Raw genomic sequence first — 16,128 nt, 5'->3', positions numbered from 1 at the left:
ATTTCAATTCTTCTGCATACTCATTTCCTGAACCAGAGGGAAAGAATCACTACCAACAATAACACAGTTAATGAGATTTTTCTTTTCTTATTTCTTGCATTTTCTCTCTATGTGAATTTGTGCACCTTTTTTTTTTTTTTTTTTTTTTATGGTAGAACATGGTGTTGGTAATAACTAGCATGTGCTGAACAGACATCCAGCAGACAGAAAATCACAAAGCTAATAATAATTTAGCTTTGTGATTTTCTCCAAATTTTGTCAGAACATTTCTGCATGTCTGGTAATCATTTCACACTCTGCTGTTTAAATCTCCAACAAGGATAAATTTTTCCTTTCATTGTGTTAGGTGCCTTCTCTAGTGACTTTAAAAAATTCTTCTACTTCCTAACAGAACCTTCTATGGGACCATAGGCACATTGTCCAGTTCTTCATTCTGATATTTGCCCACATCACTAATTGATATTGCCAGCCATTCAAGATTACCCTCATATATCTAGCATTTAGAAAGGTCTCACCTGTTTTTTTTTTCTTTGTTTTCAGTAACACCTACTATGCCAATCTGGTACTTATCCAGTTCTATTAATTCCATTTCTTTTCCATTGATATCTGTTGTGTTGATTGTGCCAATCTTGAATGCAGCTGAGTTGGGATATGTTGCTGAATTTTTGCTAATTGCACTGATTTCCTGGCAAGAACAATGGGATCCTTGTTTAACCAGACGATATTGCTGCTGCTGGAATGAAAGTCTACAGTGTTGTAGAATCATTTTACATTTTGGTTTAAGCCATTAAGAATAAAATTTGGTCAAGCTAAATCCCAAATTGCCATCTCATACTTGTTTATTCAGTATCCAGGTAGATACTAAAAAGGGGTTATGAGCCTCGGTTCTGAATGTTTTTGTGCACATTCATGTTTCAATCAATGCCTGGAACTCTGAATTCAATGTGTCATCTAAAAACTGTGATTTTACCCAACATGAGAAGGTGTGCAGTCAACATTAGGTTAGAAGCCCTATTCAGCTATCCACATTTCTTAAAAGGTTATGTGGAGGTCTCCTCCCAGTTATCCAACCTTGACCATTAAGTACCAGTCTATTTTTTAAATTACCTTTGAAATATGTGCACATACACTGCTTGGAAAGAAGTCAATGGACACCATAGTGTGAAGAACAAACAGTCATGCCACCCACCATAATAAGATGTAGGATCTTCTTTCGCTCTAATAACTGCAACAATCCTATGGAGAATATTTTCCATAAATGTATGATAGCAATCAATTCGAATTTGGACTACTGTTCCTGTACGCATGTAATGAGATTCTGGACTGTTGAGAGGTGAATGCTCCTTGACCTCATCTGACCACACTAGTTCATCCTACAGATGTTTAACAGGGTTGAGATGTGTGCACTGTCTTGCTGAAAGAGAATGGTCAGTTCTGTAGAAACACCACAAAGCAGGAGACATTGCATTAGCCACAATGTTCAGATACCGCTCCGAGTTCAGTGCACCACAAACAAACGTCTGAGGCCAAAACAGGACAATATCACACCACCACCTCCAAATTTCATAGTTGAGGTTATACACTATGGTGAGAGATGTTCACCAGACATATGTCACACCTGTCATCTGCTTGGCAGAGGGTGTAGCATGATTCATTGCCCCATAACACAGTTTTACAAGCTTCAATGTCCCATATACGTGCTCTTTGCACCACGAAAGATGTCACTGCATGTTAGTTCAGGTAATGTGAAACTTGCATGTTGCAGTCCTACCATGGGAACAAATGTTATGAGCCTCAGTTCTAAATGTTTTTGTGCACATTTGTGTTTCAATCAATGCTTGGAACTCTGAATTCAATGTGTCATCTGAAGAATGGCGATTTTTACATATAATCCTTCGTAGCATCCTATAATCATGTTCAGTAAGTGAGGTGGGTCATCTGCTTTGGGTAGCACTTGCAGTTGACTACTCCCTGCACCTCCATCTCAGTATGGTATCAATGTTTGTTGACATGGGACCCAATTTTCATGGGACACAGTAGCTCTTACTTGGGAGCAACATATTCCTCCAATTTATACTGGCTACAAACACGACTCATTACATGGCACGTCAGAAGTCAGCATATATTTGAAATATATTCAGCAAATGAAGAATATTCAATATGGCATCGAAAGAGGAAGGAATTACCAGACTAAACATTTTCGAGGGTTCTGTATTCGCTAAATGAAGTGGGAGCCACAATTTATTTTTTCATGCAAAGTTTGTATATACAAATATAAATTTTTGTTTCTTGAAAATTCATAAGTAGAGGTCTGTCTGTATTTATTATGTAAATAAATACCCCCCCCCCCCAAAAAAAGTACCCAATATTTATTATCTGGTACTTTGTATCCTATACATACAGTAATATCTCTATTATACGTACAATAACGATAATAAAAACTTACTGCTTGCCTTATGTATATAGATAAGGTAAGCACTGATGCAGTTAGAAAAATAAGTTTAATAACAGAATCCATAGAGCCATAATTTTGAAATTAATCCAATTTTCTGTAAAATGAATGCATATAAAACAGTGAATTTTATTAAATATATTCCATTTTTACTCTTTTGTTTACCTCAGGATATCTGTAAGGTTCTGAATCACTCCACCTCCACTGGTGAAGTTGTCCAGTTGTGCTCACTGCTATCAATTCAGAAAAAAGGGCCGACATTTGGGTAAACTTAACACCTTGTCCTAACTATGAAAAAGGAAGGGGGGAAAATGTCATAACTATGTAATACAATACCACTAAATGACAAAAAAAATATGAATATTCATGCAAGATATAACTCTGAACAGGAATAAAATTCTGGCAAATTCTGAATTTATTTCAAATTTTCAGGCAAATTTATATGTGAAGAAAATTTCATATAACTAGCAATTATTAGTGACAATAAATTATTTTGTTCCTCTAGTGTTGTTAATACTGTGAAACACTGATATGAATACCCACAAACACCTAAGTGACCATTCCATAAACTAGTAATTAAACTTTTAAAACAACTGTAGGAGTTCATTTTTTGAGAATGTAATTTGTAATCCTAATGGTAATAGTAAACTATTACCATTAGTTCCCTTCTTGTAGCCATTTCACCACTGTGTGCAAGTTCAGGTGTATATTTGTGAGGGGCAAACTGTAATACAGGTATCCCTTGCTTAATGCAGTGAAATTAATTGCAACAATCCCTTTATATATGCAGCAGAGTTTTAATTAATGCACCTTTAAATTTACCACACAAAAACATAAAAACATGCAAGCTTCGAGGAATGTTTCCTGGTCGAGAGAAAGTTGTGAGCATAATGAAGTCATTCCTCCCATGCAGCTGAGCTCCCGGAGCCTGAGAGCCAGCCATTACTTCACAGTCAGCATTAAGAGTGGGCATGTTACAAGCTCCAATTGGTCTGCTGTATTTACAAATTATGTTCTTCGTAAATTTTACAGCCCATTAATCATGTCAAAGAATAAGAGCAATCCCACAACGGGGTCATTAAGTGAAAAAAGGAGGAAGAAAGTAATTACCTTAGATACAAACCTTGATATAATTAAAAGATTTAAATGTGGTGAAAGTAAAACTAAGATTGCAAGAGAATTTGGTTTTAACGAGTCTACAATACGGACTATTTTATCCAAAGCTGATGAGTATTGCAAGCAAGGTAAATTTGCATCTACATCTGCAAGTATGCAATGCATGTGTAACCGAAGTGCTATAATGGTTGAAATGGAAGATCTGTTGATTATTCGGCTGGAAGACTGCAATCAAAAGAGAGAAAATTCCAATTAGCCTATAATATCACAGCCAAAGCTCTAAGCATCTTTTCAAGACTTAAAGAGACTAAATATAAAGAAGACAATTCAAAATTCGCAGCTAGCCTTTGCTAGCTGAGAATTTTAAATCTAGGGTTGGACTAAAGAATGTGAAAATAACACGTGAAGCAGCAACTGCTGATGAAGATGCTGCATCTACATTTCCTGCTGAGCTGCAGAAAATTATTACGATTACCGCCAAATTTTCAATGTACATGAAACTGCCCTCGATTGGAAAAAAAATGCCATCTAGAACTTTCATATCAAAAAAAGAAGCAGTGCAGCCTGGCTATAAACTATCAAAAGATTGCTTAACTGTTATGCTTGGAGGGAATGCTAATGGAGATTACATTTACTTTGCATTCATTTTTTTATCTTTCCTAAAAAGTACCACATAAAACAAATTTTTACCATTATTATATTTGATTAACGCGATTTTGATATAAGCGGTAATATCGAGGGATTAACTAACCGCGTTAATCAAGAGATACCTATATTTGAAAGAAGAATCAGTACTGCAACTTGAGTCCTATTTTATCCATTATGCAAATATTTTATCCATCACACCTGCAAACAGCAGGTGAACAAACTGTTTTCGTCTTACAACAACCAGTACTTATGACCACTATCCCAATAATCCTATTATATTATTTTCAAACTCTAAACATTTGGCCATAAAGTCTAATGACTGTTCCATCTGCAGTACAATAACATTGGCTAGGCACACTCAATGTTTGTTATTGTCTGGGTCATGGTCTCTAATATGTTTGGCTAGTTTTGTGGTAATTTCATTTGCACAAAAAACTGTGATTTTCTTGCCATTATTTCTTTGTGAAAGTGGCTGCAAACAAGTGGAAAAAATGATTTGAATAAAAGACATGAATAAAAACAATCAAAGATAAATATGTGGAATGCAGTAAAATGTTCTGTATGCTATTGAAAAACATATAAACAGACAAAAGCAGTACTGTAAAAGAAATCACATAAGATAGGTGGGTGGTCTGAAAATTTCTCGGACTTGACCATATATGGTAAAACCATCGTCACAATTTTTTTTTTTTTTTTTTTTTTTAAGTTGGTACAGCTGTCATAAGCATCCATGTAAAATTGCTATCAAGTAGTTTTTTTATATATACAGCTGTCTGAAGCAAAAGTATTGTCTGTATCCCTTGAAATGGATAAAACTGAGCATTGTGCAGTTATAAAATTCTTCGAAAATGATAGTTTAGCGGCAAAAGAAATTCATTCAAAGTTCATAAAAGTTTATGGACACTCTTCTTCTTCATTTTCAACAATTAAGAAATAGGCTGCCAAGTTTGAACGTGGCTGTACCAGCCTTGAAGATGATCCACGTGGAGGATGTCCAAGAAGTGTAATAACAACATAATTGATCAAAGTGCATGATATGGTATTGGATGCCCAGCGAGTCAAACTGAGTGAAATTGCTGAGACTATAGGCATTTCAAAAGAACGTATAGGATATATTTTGCATGAAGAATTGCAAATGAAAGAGCAAGATGGGTACCACGCTTGCTCACAGCAGATCAAAAATGCACTCACATGAAAATCTCTGAACAGTGCTTGGAACGTTTTAACAAGAATAAAACTGATTTTGTGTGTCGAATACTATGGATGAGACGTGGATTCACCTTTATACATCAGAATCCAAACAGTAGTTAAAACAGTGGACAGAAGCCGGTTGTTTAGAACCAAAGAAGACAAAGTCAGTTCCATCAGCAGGAAAGGTCATGGCATCAGTGTTTTGGGATGATAAAAGGCATTTTGTTTATTAATTATCTTGAAAAGAGTAAACAATAACCAGGGAATATTATTCCAGTCTTTTAACCACACTAGATGAAAAAAATTTGTGAGAAAAGACCAGTTTGCAGGAAAAAAAATCATCTTTCATTTAATTTTCCCATTGCCAAAAGATGTTTTGGCAATGGGAAAATTAAGGGATCTGCACTATGAATTGTTGGAACATCCACCCTGTTCCCTAGATTTGGCTCCCTCTGACTTCTATCTCTTCCCAAAACTAAAACTCTTACTCACTGGTCAGCATTTTTCTTTGAATCAAGAGGTGATTGCAGCTGTAGAGGGATATTTTGCAGATCTTACTGAGAACCACTACAGAGACGGGATAATGGTGCTGGAGCATCACTGGAATGTTATAAGGAAGATTACATTGAAAAATAAAAATAATTTGGAAATTATAAATTTGTTTTTTCATTGTTAAGCCAAGAACTTTTCACACCACCCTCGTAAATGGGCAATAAAAACTAAAGATATAGATATCCTAGATGTCTAGTTTAATTACTTTGGATTGCAAACAAGATGTGACTAAACGGTAGTGGTGGTGGTTGAAAATTTTTAAGAGAAATGGAGTGAGGAGGAGTAGTGAGGTAGATAAATCCATCCAAACCTGAAATTTGGAAATACAGCTGGAATAGGTGATATTCAATGAGAAACTCGAGTATGGAGGTATAAATCTTTTTCAGTACCTGTACTGTAATGCATAATTCATTAGTCATGGTCAGAACATTGAATTTTGGATAATTGGGTAAGATTTTGATATCACCTACAAATAAAAAGGGAAATAATACTGAATGTATTCTCCATGTGTTTCTGATATGATTTATGCCACGCTTGAGAAGAGGCTAACCAGTGGTTGTTAGGATCATATTTGCACTTTAAGACATAAATAAGAAATCATGGAAATATGACAAAGATCTGTATTTAATTTTTGTAGATCTGGAAAAGTGAAATGACCAGGTATCAAAATAAAAGGTTCTAAACAATGCAATTATGCAGTGTAAGTTGGATATTATATCAAGCAATACAATCTAAAAGTTGTAAATCAGTGGTTAGAATTGAAGGATATATATAGGGTGGTTCAAAATTCCATGTACAAAGTTTGATGGGAGGTAGAGAACATCAAAATCAACCATATTCACATAGGAAAGCATGACTGGAAATGCCATCCGAAAGTGATGATACATGGCGCTGTTCGCCAGCGCTCCAGGTGAGCAATTGGGGCTTCCACATTCAAGCTTTCGACGTCGTACGAAGAACATGTGTCGTTTTACGAATGCTGAGATGGAAGACATGCACCTCATTTACCATATTATGTATCCAACTACTATTGAACTGTTCAGTTATCCCTAATAAAGTTTTTTACACTACTTACTGCCTTGTGTTATTTCTGTATCTATGTATCCTTGTTAGTACCTTCTGGTGTTGTTTCCAGTCATGCTTTCCTATGTGAATACAGTTGATTTTGATGTTCTCTACCTCCTCCTCAAAGTTTGTATGTGGAATTTTGAACCACCCTGCATGCACACGCACAGATTGATGTAAAATCGGGGAGTACGACATGAACACCATCTCCACCACTGCTGATCATCTATATGGATCACGTTATGAAAAGAACTTTCGTTAAATCTGATATCAGAATTGGTGATGTAAATCTACCATTGTTTATGGAGATAAGATTATTATACCCTTAAATATATCGGTACAAGTTCATGATTCTTCAACTAAATTGAATAACTAACAGATTTGGCATGAAAAATCAGCAATAAAAATACATTATGGAAACAGAATGGAAGACTCATCGCGGATCTCCCGCGATGAGTCTCCGGACTCCTCACAGATGCCATATAATTATTATTTAAATCATACTGCATCTCCAATGAGTCCAGAGACTCATTGTGGGAGACCTACACTAATGTTATACACACAAAACTTATCATATATCTCCTTGAACTCATTCACTATCAAGGCACTCACAACTAATTTTAGCAATCATCCCATTCATCCACTTTCCACATAAAAAATCTAGTCCACACATCCTTGCTAACAACACACTTATACAATTTCCAAGGATGACCCTTAGTTCTCTGACTATTTGTAATATATTGAAAAATATTCTTTACATTAATTTTATAAACCCCCTTTAATATATTATAAGTTTCTATCATGGTCTCTTCTTTTCAGCCTATCAACCAAGCTTTGCAACATGCACCTTCAAGTAAGGAGGATTCCATAAACCTCTCACCAGCTTTGTCACTTGTCTCTGAATCCTCACTACTGCCTCCTAATCCCCAATAAACCTAGGTGACCAAATCATACCTTACAGAGAGGGACAATAACCTCCCTACCTATACTTGTCAGTGTGTTATTTCAACACAAAAGTAATCCCATGAGCTATTTTACCAACTTTTGCAATATACCATCTGAACATCACCTCTCCATCCACCATTAATCCAAAGTCCCTAGCCTCATCAATTTCCTGCTATCCAGTACCATCAATATGATACACTGTACATAACCTTTTCAACCTGAAGTGCATAATTTGAAACATTAAATTGACAATCATTATTCTTTGTTCACATTGCAATTTATTTATATCATCCTACAGGATATCTACATTACTTTTATCAACTATTGCTCTCTCCCCAGTTTTGCATCATCAGCCAACAACTGAATATCCTCCACCTTAGGTCTCAGATAATGATAATAATAATGCAGTCACATTATTATTATCATTATCTGAGACCTAAAGGGAGTCAAGGTTTTATTGAGAGAGGCCATATGTCACCCACACAAGTGGTCACACCTTCTCTTAAATTCATTCACACTAGATGCACTCACCAGTTCAACAGGGCAAACTGTTCTGCTCACTCATTGCTCTGTGAGAGAAAAATCTGGCTCTTTCATAAACTTAACTTCCATGATTTGCCTCCTGTATTCTCTCTCCACCTTCCATACAATGAAAAATTTCATTTCGTTAACAAAAATTTAAACAGAATACGCAACACAAACCATTGCATTAACATCAAGTACTTCACCAATAAAACCAATCTAGAGATATTTGTAAAAGCATTAAAAAGAGAATTTTCATGCCTAATCTCAGAGCTAATGTAAGCAGACAAGATAGATAAGAACTAGCCATCTAGGTATCACAAGCCGATATAGATTTCCATGCTTATGCGCTTTCATCAGGTCTGAAAAAATCCAGCGAACAAACACTCACAACAGCCAAGAAGCTAAATAATCAATGGAAGAAAATCAGTACTTTGGTGGAACGACAAACTAACAGTCCTAAGAAAAGGTGTTAATGCACTCAGGCGACTATATCAAAGAACATACAATAATCAAGATTTAAGATAGAGTAGAAAACAGAACTACAGAAGCTATCAGTCCAAAATTACAAATGCAAAAACAGAATATGGAAAAAGTTCTGTACTGTTTCAACTGTATCAAATCCTGGGAACTGTATATATAAATTAGCAGTAAGCAAGAATAAGGCAACACCTATGTTATCAACTATTAAGAAAACAGATGGCTCCTACACTAAAAACTTAGAAGAAACTGCAGCTATTATGATAAATAAGTTTATTCCTGATGAAACGAATCAACAGATGAAGAAATCCACAAACTTACAGACAAGGAATGAAAACAGACATAGATACTCCTAACAATGACCAAGAAAAACTCCTGGAGAGGACAGAATAACCAACAATACTCCAAAGAGTATTTGTTGAATTCCCCCAAATTCATAACAATGGTTTACAATGAATACCTAACGTGGGTGATTTCCTTTAGTATGGACATGCTCTTAAATTATACCCATAATCAAACCACAGAAAGAAACATCTGAAAAAATTAGCAAATACGGACCAATCAGTCTCATAAACATTGCTGGTAAGGTGCTAGAAAAACTTATACTAAACCGAATAATGCACTTTGGCTACTCAAAAAACCTATTAAGCGGCAATCTATAAGCATTTAGACCTCAATCAAGCACAGCAGATGCAATTATAGAAGTTAAAGAGTTCACAGAAGACAGTCTACAGCAAAAAACAAGACATACCTACTAATCTCACTCGATGTACAAGAAGCCTTCGATGCTGCATGGTAGCCAGCCATAATCAATTAAGAGATTTAAAATGTACAAAAAACCTACTCTGCCTTACAAAAAATAATTTTACAGAAGAACAACCATGAAGTTAAAAACCACAGCTGTAATGAAAGAAGTCAAATGAGGCTGCCCGCAAGGTTCCTGCTGTGGACCAGGTTTCTGGAACAATCCAGTACAACTCGCTATTAAGACTTCCTTTCACTACTGAAACTAAAGTCATAGCTTTCGCCAATGATATGATGATTAATGATTCAGGGATGCAACAGCTTACAGTTAGAAGTAATGACCAATGAAGCTCTTTAAAACTGCAGAGTGGGCACATGAGAAGAAGTTACCTTCAATAACACAAAGTTTAAACTGCTCCACATCTCACATAAAATACCAAAACAACCTATAAAGGTCTTCCTAAATGGGGATGTTCTCGAGGTAGCCAGTGAGCTAAAATACTTAGAAGTAACAATAGATGAAAAATTTACATTCAATAAGCATATCTCATATAAGCTGAAAAAAAAGCTTATAAATAGTAAGCCTTCTAGTTAAGTCAGCAAGGATTAAGTAGGAATTAGGCCAACAAGAGCTGAAAACAATATACATACCAGAGTTATACTACCACTCATATCTTATGCTGCACCTGCCTGGAAACAAGCACTAAAATCAAAGAAAAACTGACAAAAGCAAAACAGAGTTCAATACGTGTGTTGAGGCTTAAGTGCTGTGAAGAATTCATGTTAGAGGTTTAATGGAATATTAACAGCACTGAGAACTCTAACATGAAGAGTTCAATACCTTATAGCAGTGTTTCTCAAACTTCAGATATCTGTGTACCCCTTCTTAAATTTTCATTATTACCAAGTACCCCCTAATTAATCAAAAAATAAATTCATTAATTAATTAAAAATTAATAAATTAATTAAAATTAAATATCTATTTTATTTGAATTTATATGTTCATGTAAACAAAAAATATGATTTATTTTTAAATTTTGGTTCTCTAGAGATGTCAGACGACACACTCAATTTCATTTGATCCAGATGCAATATCAACATTTTCTTGTTGCTTACAGTTACTTGTATTTGCTATATTGCTCTCTTTTGGGGGTTTTATAAATCCAATCTTTAACCAATGATCCATACGTAAGAATTTGAAAGCTAAAAAAAAAATACTGTATTTACTCGAATATAACAAAACTTTTTTCCCAAAATTAAAGCTAAAAAATCATGTTGCGAGCTACGTGTGGAAATTTTCGGAAACTAAAGTTTTCAGAAAAAAACTGAAAATGGTGCGACTTACCAAGAAACTCCTACTCGCTATCACTACTTTTGGCATCGAGAACAGCTTCTTGGTGTGCATCGTCAAAGTCATCTACCCAAAGTGATCGGCAATACATGATAGCTGTGATGTCTGGCCCAGCTCAGGCAAACAAAGTATTGCCCGAGCACTACTTTGTTCACCTTGCGTTCACGACTATGATTCACGAGAGCCTGAGGATATTCCCACCTTATGTGACCACTAATTCATAAGTAGTATAGAAACAGAAGACACAACACAACATAAATAAATAAAAAAAATTAATTAGGAAAAGATTTTGAAAATTTTTCTAGTATTTTCCCCCCTTTTTCTTTTGTGGGGAGCCAGGGGCCCCCTTGGCCCCCTCTCTGAGTGCGCCAATGCTTGAGATACGTAGAGCAGCGAACCAAAGACAAATTAGCATTTCAACGGATGAGTTGAAATGCTAATTCCCTTCAACTGAATTCCATAATATCTGAAACACATTCACTATATATTTCTTAGTTTTAACACATTAACGACGGGGGTGGTGTCAAGCAAAACCATATGTTCCACCAGCAACATATGGTTTTGCTTGGTCTATACGGCAGTTTCTGTTGGAGAGGGGATGCGATTCATTAGTTAGTGCCATTTTATCCCGGTTGTCTCTAACTGCACTGTTTGTTGAAAAATATAATGACTCCTTTAATTAGGCATAGCTGAAAATTGCCACGTATCCCCCTAATGAACTTTTGCATACTCCCGGGGATACGCGTACCACACTTTGAGAAACACTGCCTTATAGTTATAGGTATAATTAAAGGATACAAAAAAAGTCCGTGCAGTTAGCCTAATGGCTTTGCGCTTTGCAACCATATGCCTGGGGAAAGAGTGTCCCAGGTTCGATTCCCATTGAAGATGTGAGAAACTTGAGGATCTTCCTCAGGCATAGCCAAGTAAGCTGGCCTTGAGCGCAGGCAGTAGGGTTTTTTTCACCAGTTGATCTGGTGTTTTTTCGTTCCACATGCAGGCAAACCAGTCCCGTGAACATACACCTCTACAGCCAAAAATATATCCCCCCCCTCCCCCTCACGGGCAGACTAGGCGACAGGTCGGTTGGGAATGGTACTAACAAGTAGTTGCATCTAAATAACACACGGACCCTGCAAAGGAAGCGGGAATAGCGATGAAAGATGATAATTAAAGGATGCAAAAAAATATCTTTCGAGGCAGCTTCCGTTATTGCTGGACTAGCACCGATCTGCCTGAAAATGCAAGAATTCTCTCTTATATATGAAGTCACTTCCGGAAGATATAACGGAAATTCCAAAATCGATCCAATTTGCTACAAACACATAGCCTCATCCAGCAAAGAGAACATATATTAAAGAAAAGCTCTGAAAGTGACGATTTCCATATATATATATATATATATATATATACATATATACACTGACGGAAGCAAAAAAACCAAAGGAAACGTCAATTGTTCTTTCACTGCATATAACAGACAGTCCATTATAAAAGAACACTGCTCTAGATTGCATCCACTCTATTCCAACGACCAAGAAGAACAACTTGCTATAGTTCATTCACTTTGGGAATTAGAACCAAACACCTCTCATCAAAAAAATTACAGTGACAGCAGAGACACTATAGACGACATAAAAAAACAGAACCATATAGCATTAATAAAACAGACAAGAAATCTGGTTTGAAATATCACTCTAGAGGGATGAGAAATCAAGTTCTGTTGGGTGAATAAGCATGCTAGGGTAGCAGGAAATGAGAGAGAGCAGATCAGCTGGCTTAAGAAGCTGCTAGAAACGAACAGCTAGGAACAAGTTAAAAGTACTAGAAATCTGCTATAAAAACACTTGCAGAAGAAAGAAACCTAAACTTGCTGGAAGAAGAATGGAAAACATCAAAAAACAGATCAACAGAAAAAGAATTCTTGCCAAGTATTAGAAGTAGGCCCAGTTGAAAAATCATGCCAACTCACCAGGTTTAACCATGCTACTAATGGGACATGGAAAACTAAGACACTACCTACATATATTCCATATTCTGGAATCCCCATCATGCATTTGTTGTCTGTACCTTCAACAGACTGTCGAACACATACTTTATGACTGTCAGCTACTGGACTCCATCCAGATTCCCCTAATACAACATGTCATCACTTCAGAAAACAAGTGGCCAATGTGAAAACAGAGACTTATTGAAAAATACTACTCAGAATTAATTAAATTTGCCAATAAGATCAACTTTCAGTCATTGTAATATAACATTTAATTACTGATATTGTGTAAATTATATAGAATAAATGTATGTATATATAAAAATACAAATAAGGATGTTGGAATGAAGATGTTGGAATATGCACATACAGGTGTAAAAATATAAATGTAAATATGAATATTCATACAAAATTGGAAATATAAACATTAATCAGTATTTGAAAGCTGCATATAATATGTGCACTGTATGCAATGGAGCACGTAAGAATAAATTACTTCCTAGTATGGTTACCATTGGGAGGAAAACACAAAACACACACGTATATACATATATGCACATGGCTCCAATACCACATAAATCTACTGATCACAAAAAAAAATAAAAATAAAATAATTAAATAATCTTACTCGCCCACAACATGAATTTTATAAAAGGTGTGTGTGTATAGTGAAATGGTTTAACTATCACAGTACGGTGCAACTGAGTTTTGGAGAAGAATTATATAAACAAATGTCTCTCCTACTTTTTATCTATGCATCTCAATAATGGATGAGTTTCCTCTCATTTGAAATATTGATATATAAGTATTTAAAAGAAGATGCACTACTGGAGTCTCTAATTTTTCTTTTCTAATTTTTGTTTAATGACATCAGCAATACCTGATAAATTATATTTATTTCATATCATTTCGATACTGTCCTACTAACAAGACTGTGTGAAGTTTTTAGAAGCTATCTTTCTTTGGACAAACTGGATGCTAAGTGGAAAACAGAATACAAGAACACCAATCTTACATCAGCAACAAGAAATCTGAGTAATCTAGCCTGGCACAGCACAGAATAGACATGGACCACAATATCTAATGGTCTGAAATACACTTACTTCATCTTTGTCACTATAAATTTGAACATTTATTTAAAGAAGGCATTAAAGCCTTACTTCACTGCCCAAACTTAAATCACACTTTTTTTATACAATGAAACTACTGGAGTCTCTAACTTTTCTTTTCTAATTTTTGTTTAATGACATCAGCAATACCTGACAAATTATATTTATTTCATATCATTTTGATATGAAAGTTTTTTTTTTAATAAATTCAGGCTGAAATTTATGGTTTTTAAATAAATATTATTTACTTATTTCCTTGTGTCTTCATGTGAACTGAAAAATTTCTCTCTATCTATTTGGGTGAATCAATATATGTATGCTTTAGATTTTGCCCTTGGGTTTCTTAAGATCTCAGTTTTCTCCAATATTTGTGTATTCAGCTCACTTCTGAAAACTGCTTGACTTTGATTCATAAAGACCTTTTGTTTATTTCTTTTCAGAATGCTACTTATTTTCATTCTGCTGAAAATTAAATGTTGATCACTTCCTTTTTTAAAATCTTTTGTATTCAATATGGAAATGACAAGTCTATAGCCTAAACAGAAATCTGGCATGCATGTACCATTATTAGCTTTGCTCTTTTCTATAAATTTTTCACAAACAATTCTGATTTCAGGGGTGTGTTTCCCACCTGACTATTTAGGTCTATAACATGAGCCTCCTTTGTCGCTTTCTTTATGTAAATTGCAATTTCTAATGACTTGAAAAATTCACCTATTTTTTTCCTCCTGGAACCTCTATTGGACTAGGGACACAAATAACAATACATCCATCTGACATCTGAATTTCTTACCTAATAAAACTCCATTGTCACTAGTCTCATGAGTTTCTTCAAGAATAATCTCACCAATATTATATGACACTGGATATCTCATCACATCAAACTGCATGATTTTACGTTTACTAAGACTTAATTGACAGCCATTTTTACAGATCAACAATTCCACCTTATTCAAATCATTCTACAAGTACTGCATATCAGTCACAATCCTGAATATCCTGCCTATCTTTGCATCACCAGCAAATAGCTGAATGCCACCTGTCAAATCCTTCCCAATGTCATTAAGACTGAATAGCAATGAATCAAGATCTCTACGGATACACCACTAGTCACTTTAGATCTTATACACTCACCTCTTCCATATACCACTTTTTGATGTCAGTCAGCCATCCTCTTTATCCAAACTAGTAGTTTATAGTTCGTCCACATTTTCCAACTTAAACAACAGCCTTCCGTGCTGTATCCTGTCAACAGTATTAGCCTCTCCTCTGTCAGCAACTGGACCTCTTCCCCTCTCGATTGCCTCTGGTTCTCTGCCGAAAACTGCTGCCAATGTTTGGCTCAGTCCTCTTTTATTTTCGCCTTCTCGGGTCCTTGCACCAAGGGTTGTAAACCACAAAGAAATCAGCAGTTCTCCTTGATCCTTTTGTTAAGGTCGGCACATTCTGTCTTCTCCTCCTTGTACTCTTTTTTTCTTTGTCTTGTCGGGCAGCAGAAACTTCTCTGAAACTAGCGGACCTCTTTGATACTAGCTTTGAAGGTGTTCATGCACAGAGCTTACGAACAATTTTCTCACACTTAATCGTAAACAACTTTCTTGTGCTCTTATACATAGCTATTACACATTATACAAAGTTCCAATGGCAAAGCATTGCCTTTGTTTTTGAACATTCTAGAAATTTTAGTTAAAACTGTAAATACAATCAATTCCCATAGGGTTATTTACATTAAATATTTAGCAAAAATTACATAGAGACAAACAAGATTATTTTTGTAACAGTTCTCATGAGACTTGACCTCTGTAAAAATCGATGTAAAACGCTTTGGTATTTTTAAGCTACATAGAGTTTTACACATAGTTGATTTTCTGAATTTGTTAACTAAAAAGAGATATAGGCACAGTCTCTTTTTTTCTGTGTCAGACCTCACACACACACACACACACAGGTAGTCCTCGACTTA

At 35.4% G+C, this 16,128-nt stretch overlaps 1 protein-coding gene across 5 annotated transcripts in view; it reads right to left on the bottom strand.

The window, feature by feature from the left end:
* The window catches only part of hyd (E3 ubiquitin-protein ligase hyd), a 680,323-nt gene that overhangs the window by 526,398 nt on the left and 137,797 nt on the right, over nucleotides 1–16,128 (bottom strand). For all 5 annotated transcript variants that reach the window (XM_090411567.1, XM_090411569.1, XM_090411568.1 and 2 more), the window contains one exon: nucleotides 2,618–2,740. In XM_090411567.1, the coding sequence (XP_090267693.1) occupies nucleotides 2,618–2,740 (123 nt within the window). The remainder of the gene's footprint in view (nucleotides 1–2,617; nucleotides 2,741–16,128) is intronic.

This window comes from Typopeltis vanoorti, chromosome 21 (genome assembly GCF_054136105.1).
Source record: "Typopeltis vanoorti isolate ZY-2024b chromosome 21, IOZ_Tvanoo_1.0, whole genome shotgun sequence".
NCBI classification, from domain to species: domain Eukaryota; kingdom Metazoa; phylum Arthropoda; class Arachnida; order Uropygi; family Thelyphonidae; genus Typopeltis; species Typopeltis vanoorti.
The sequence above is the reverse complement of the archived record's forward strand: the minus strand, read 5'-3'. Positions and strand labels throughout refer to the sequence as shown.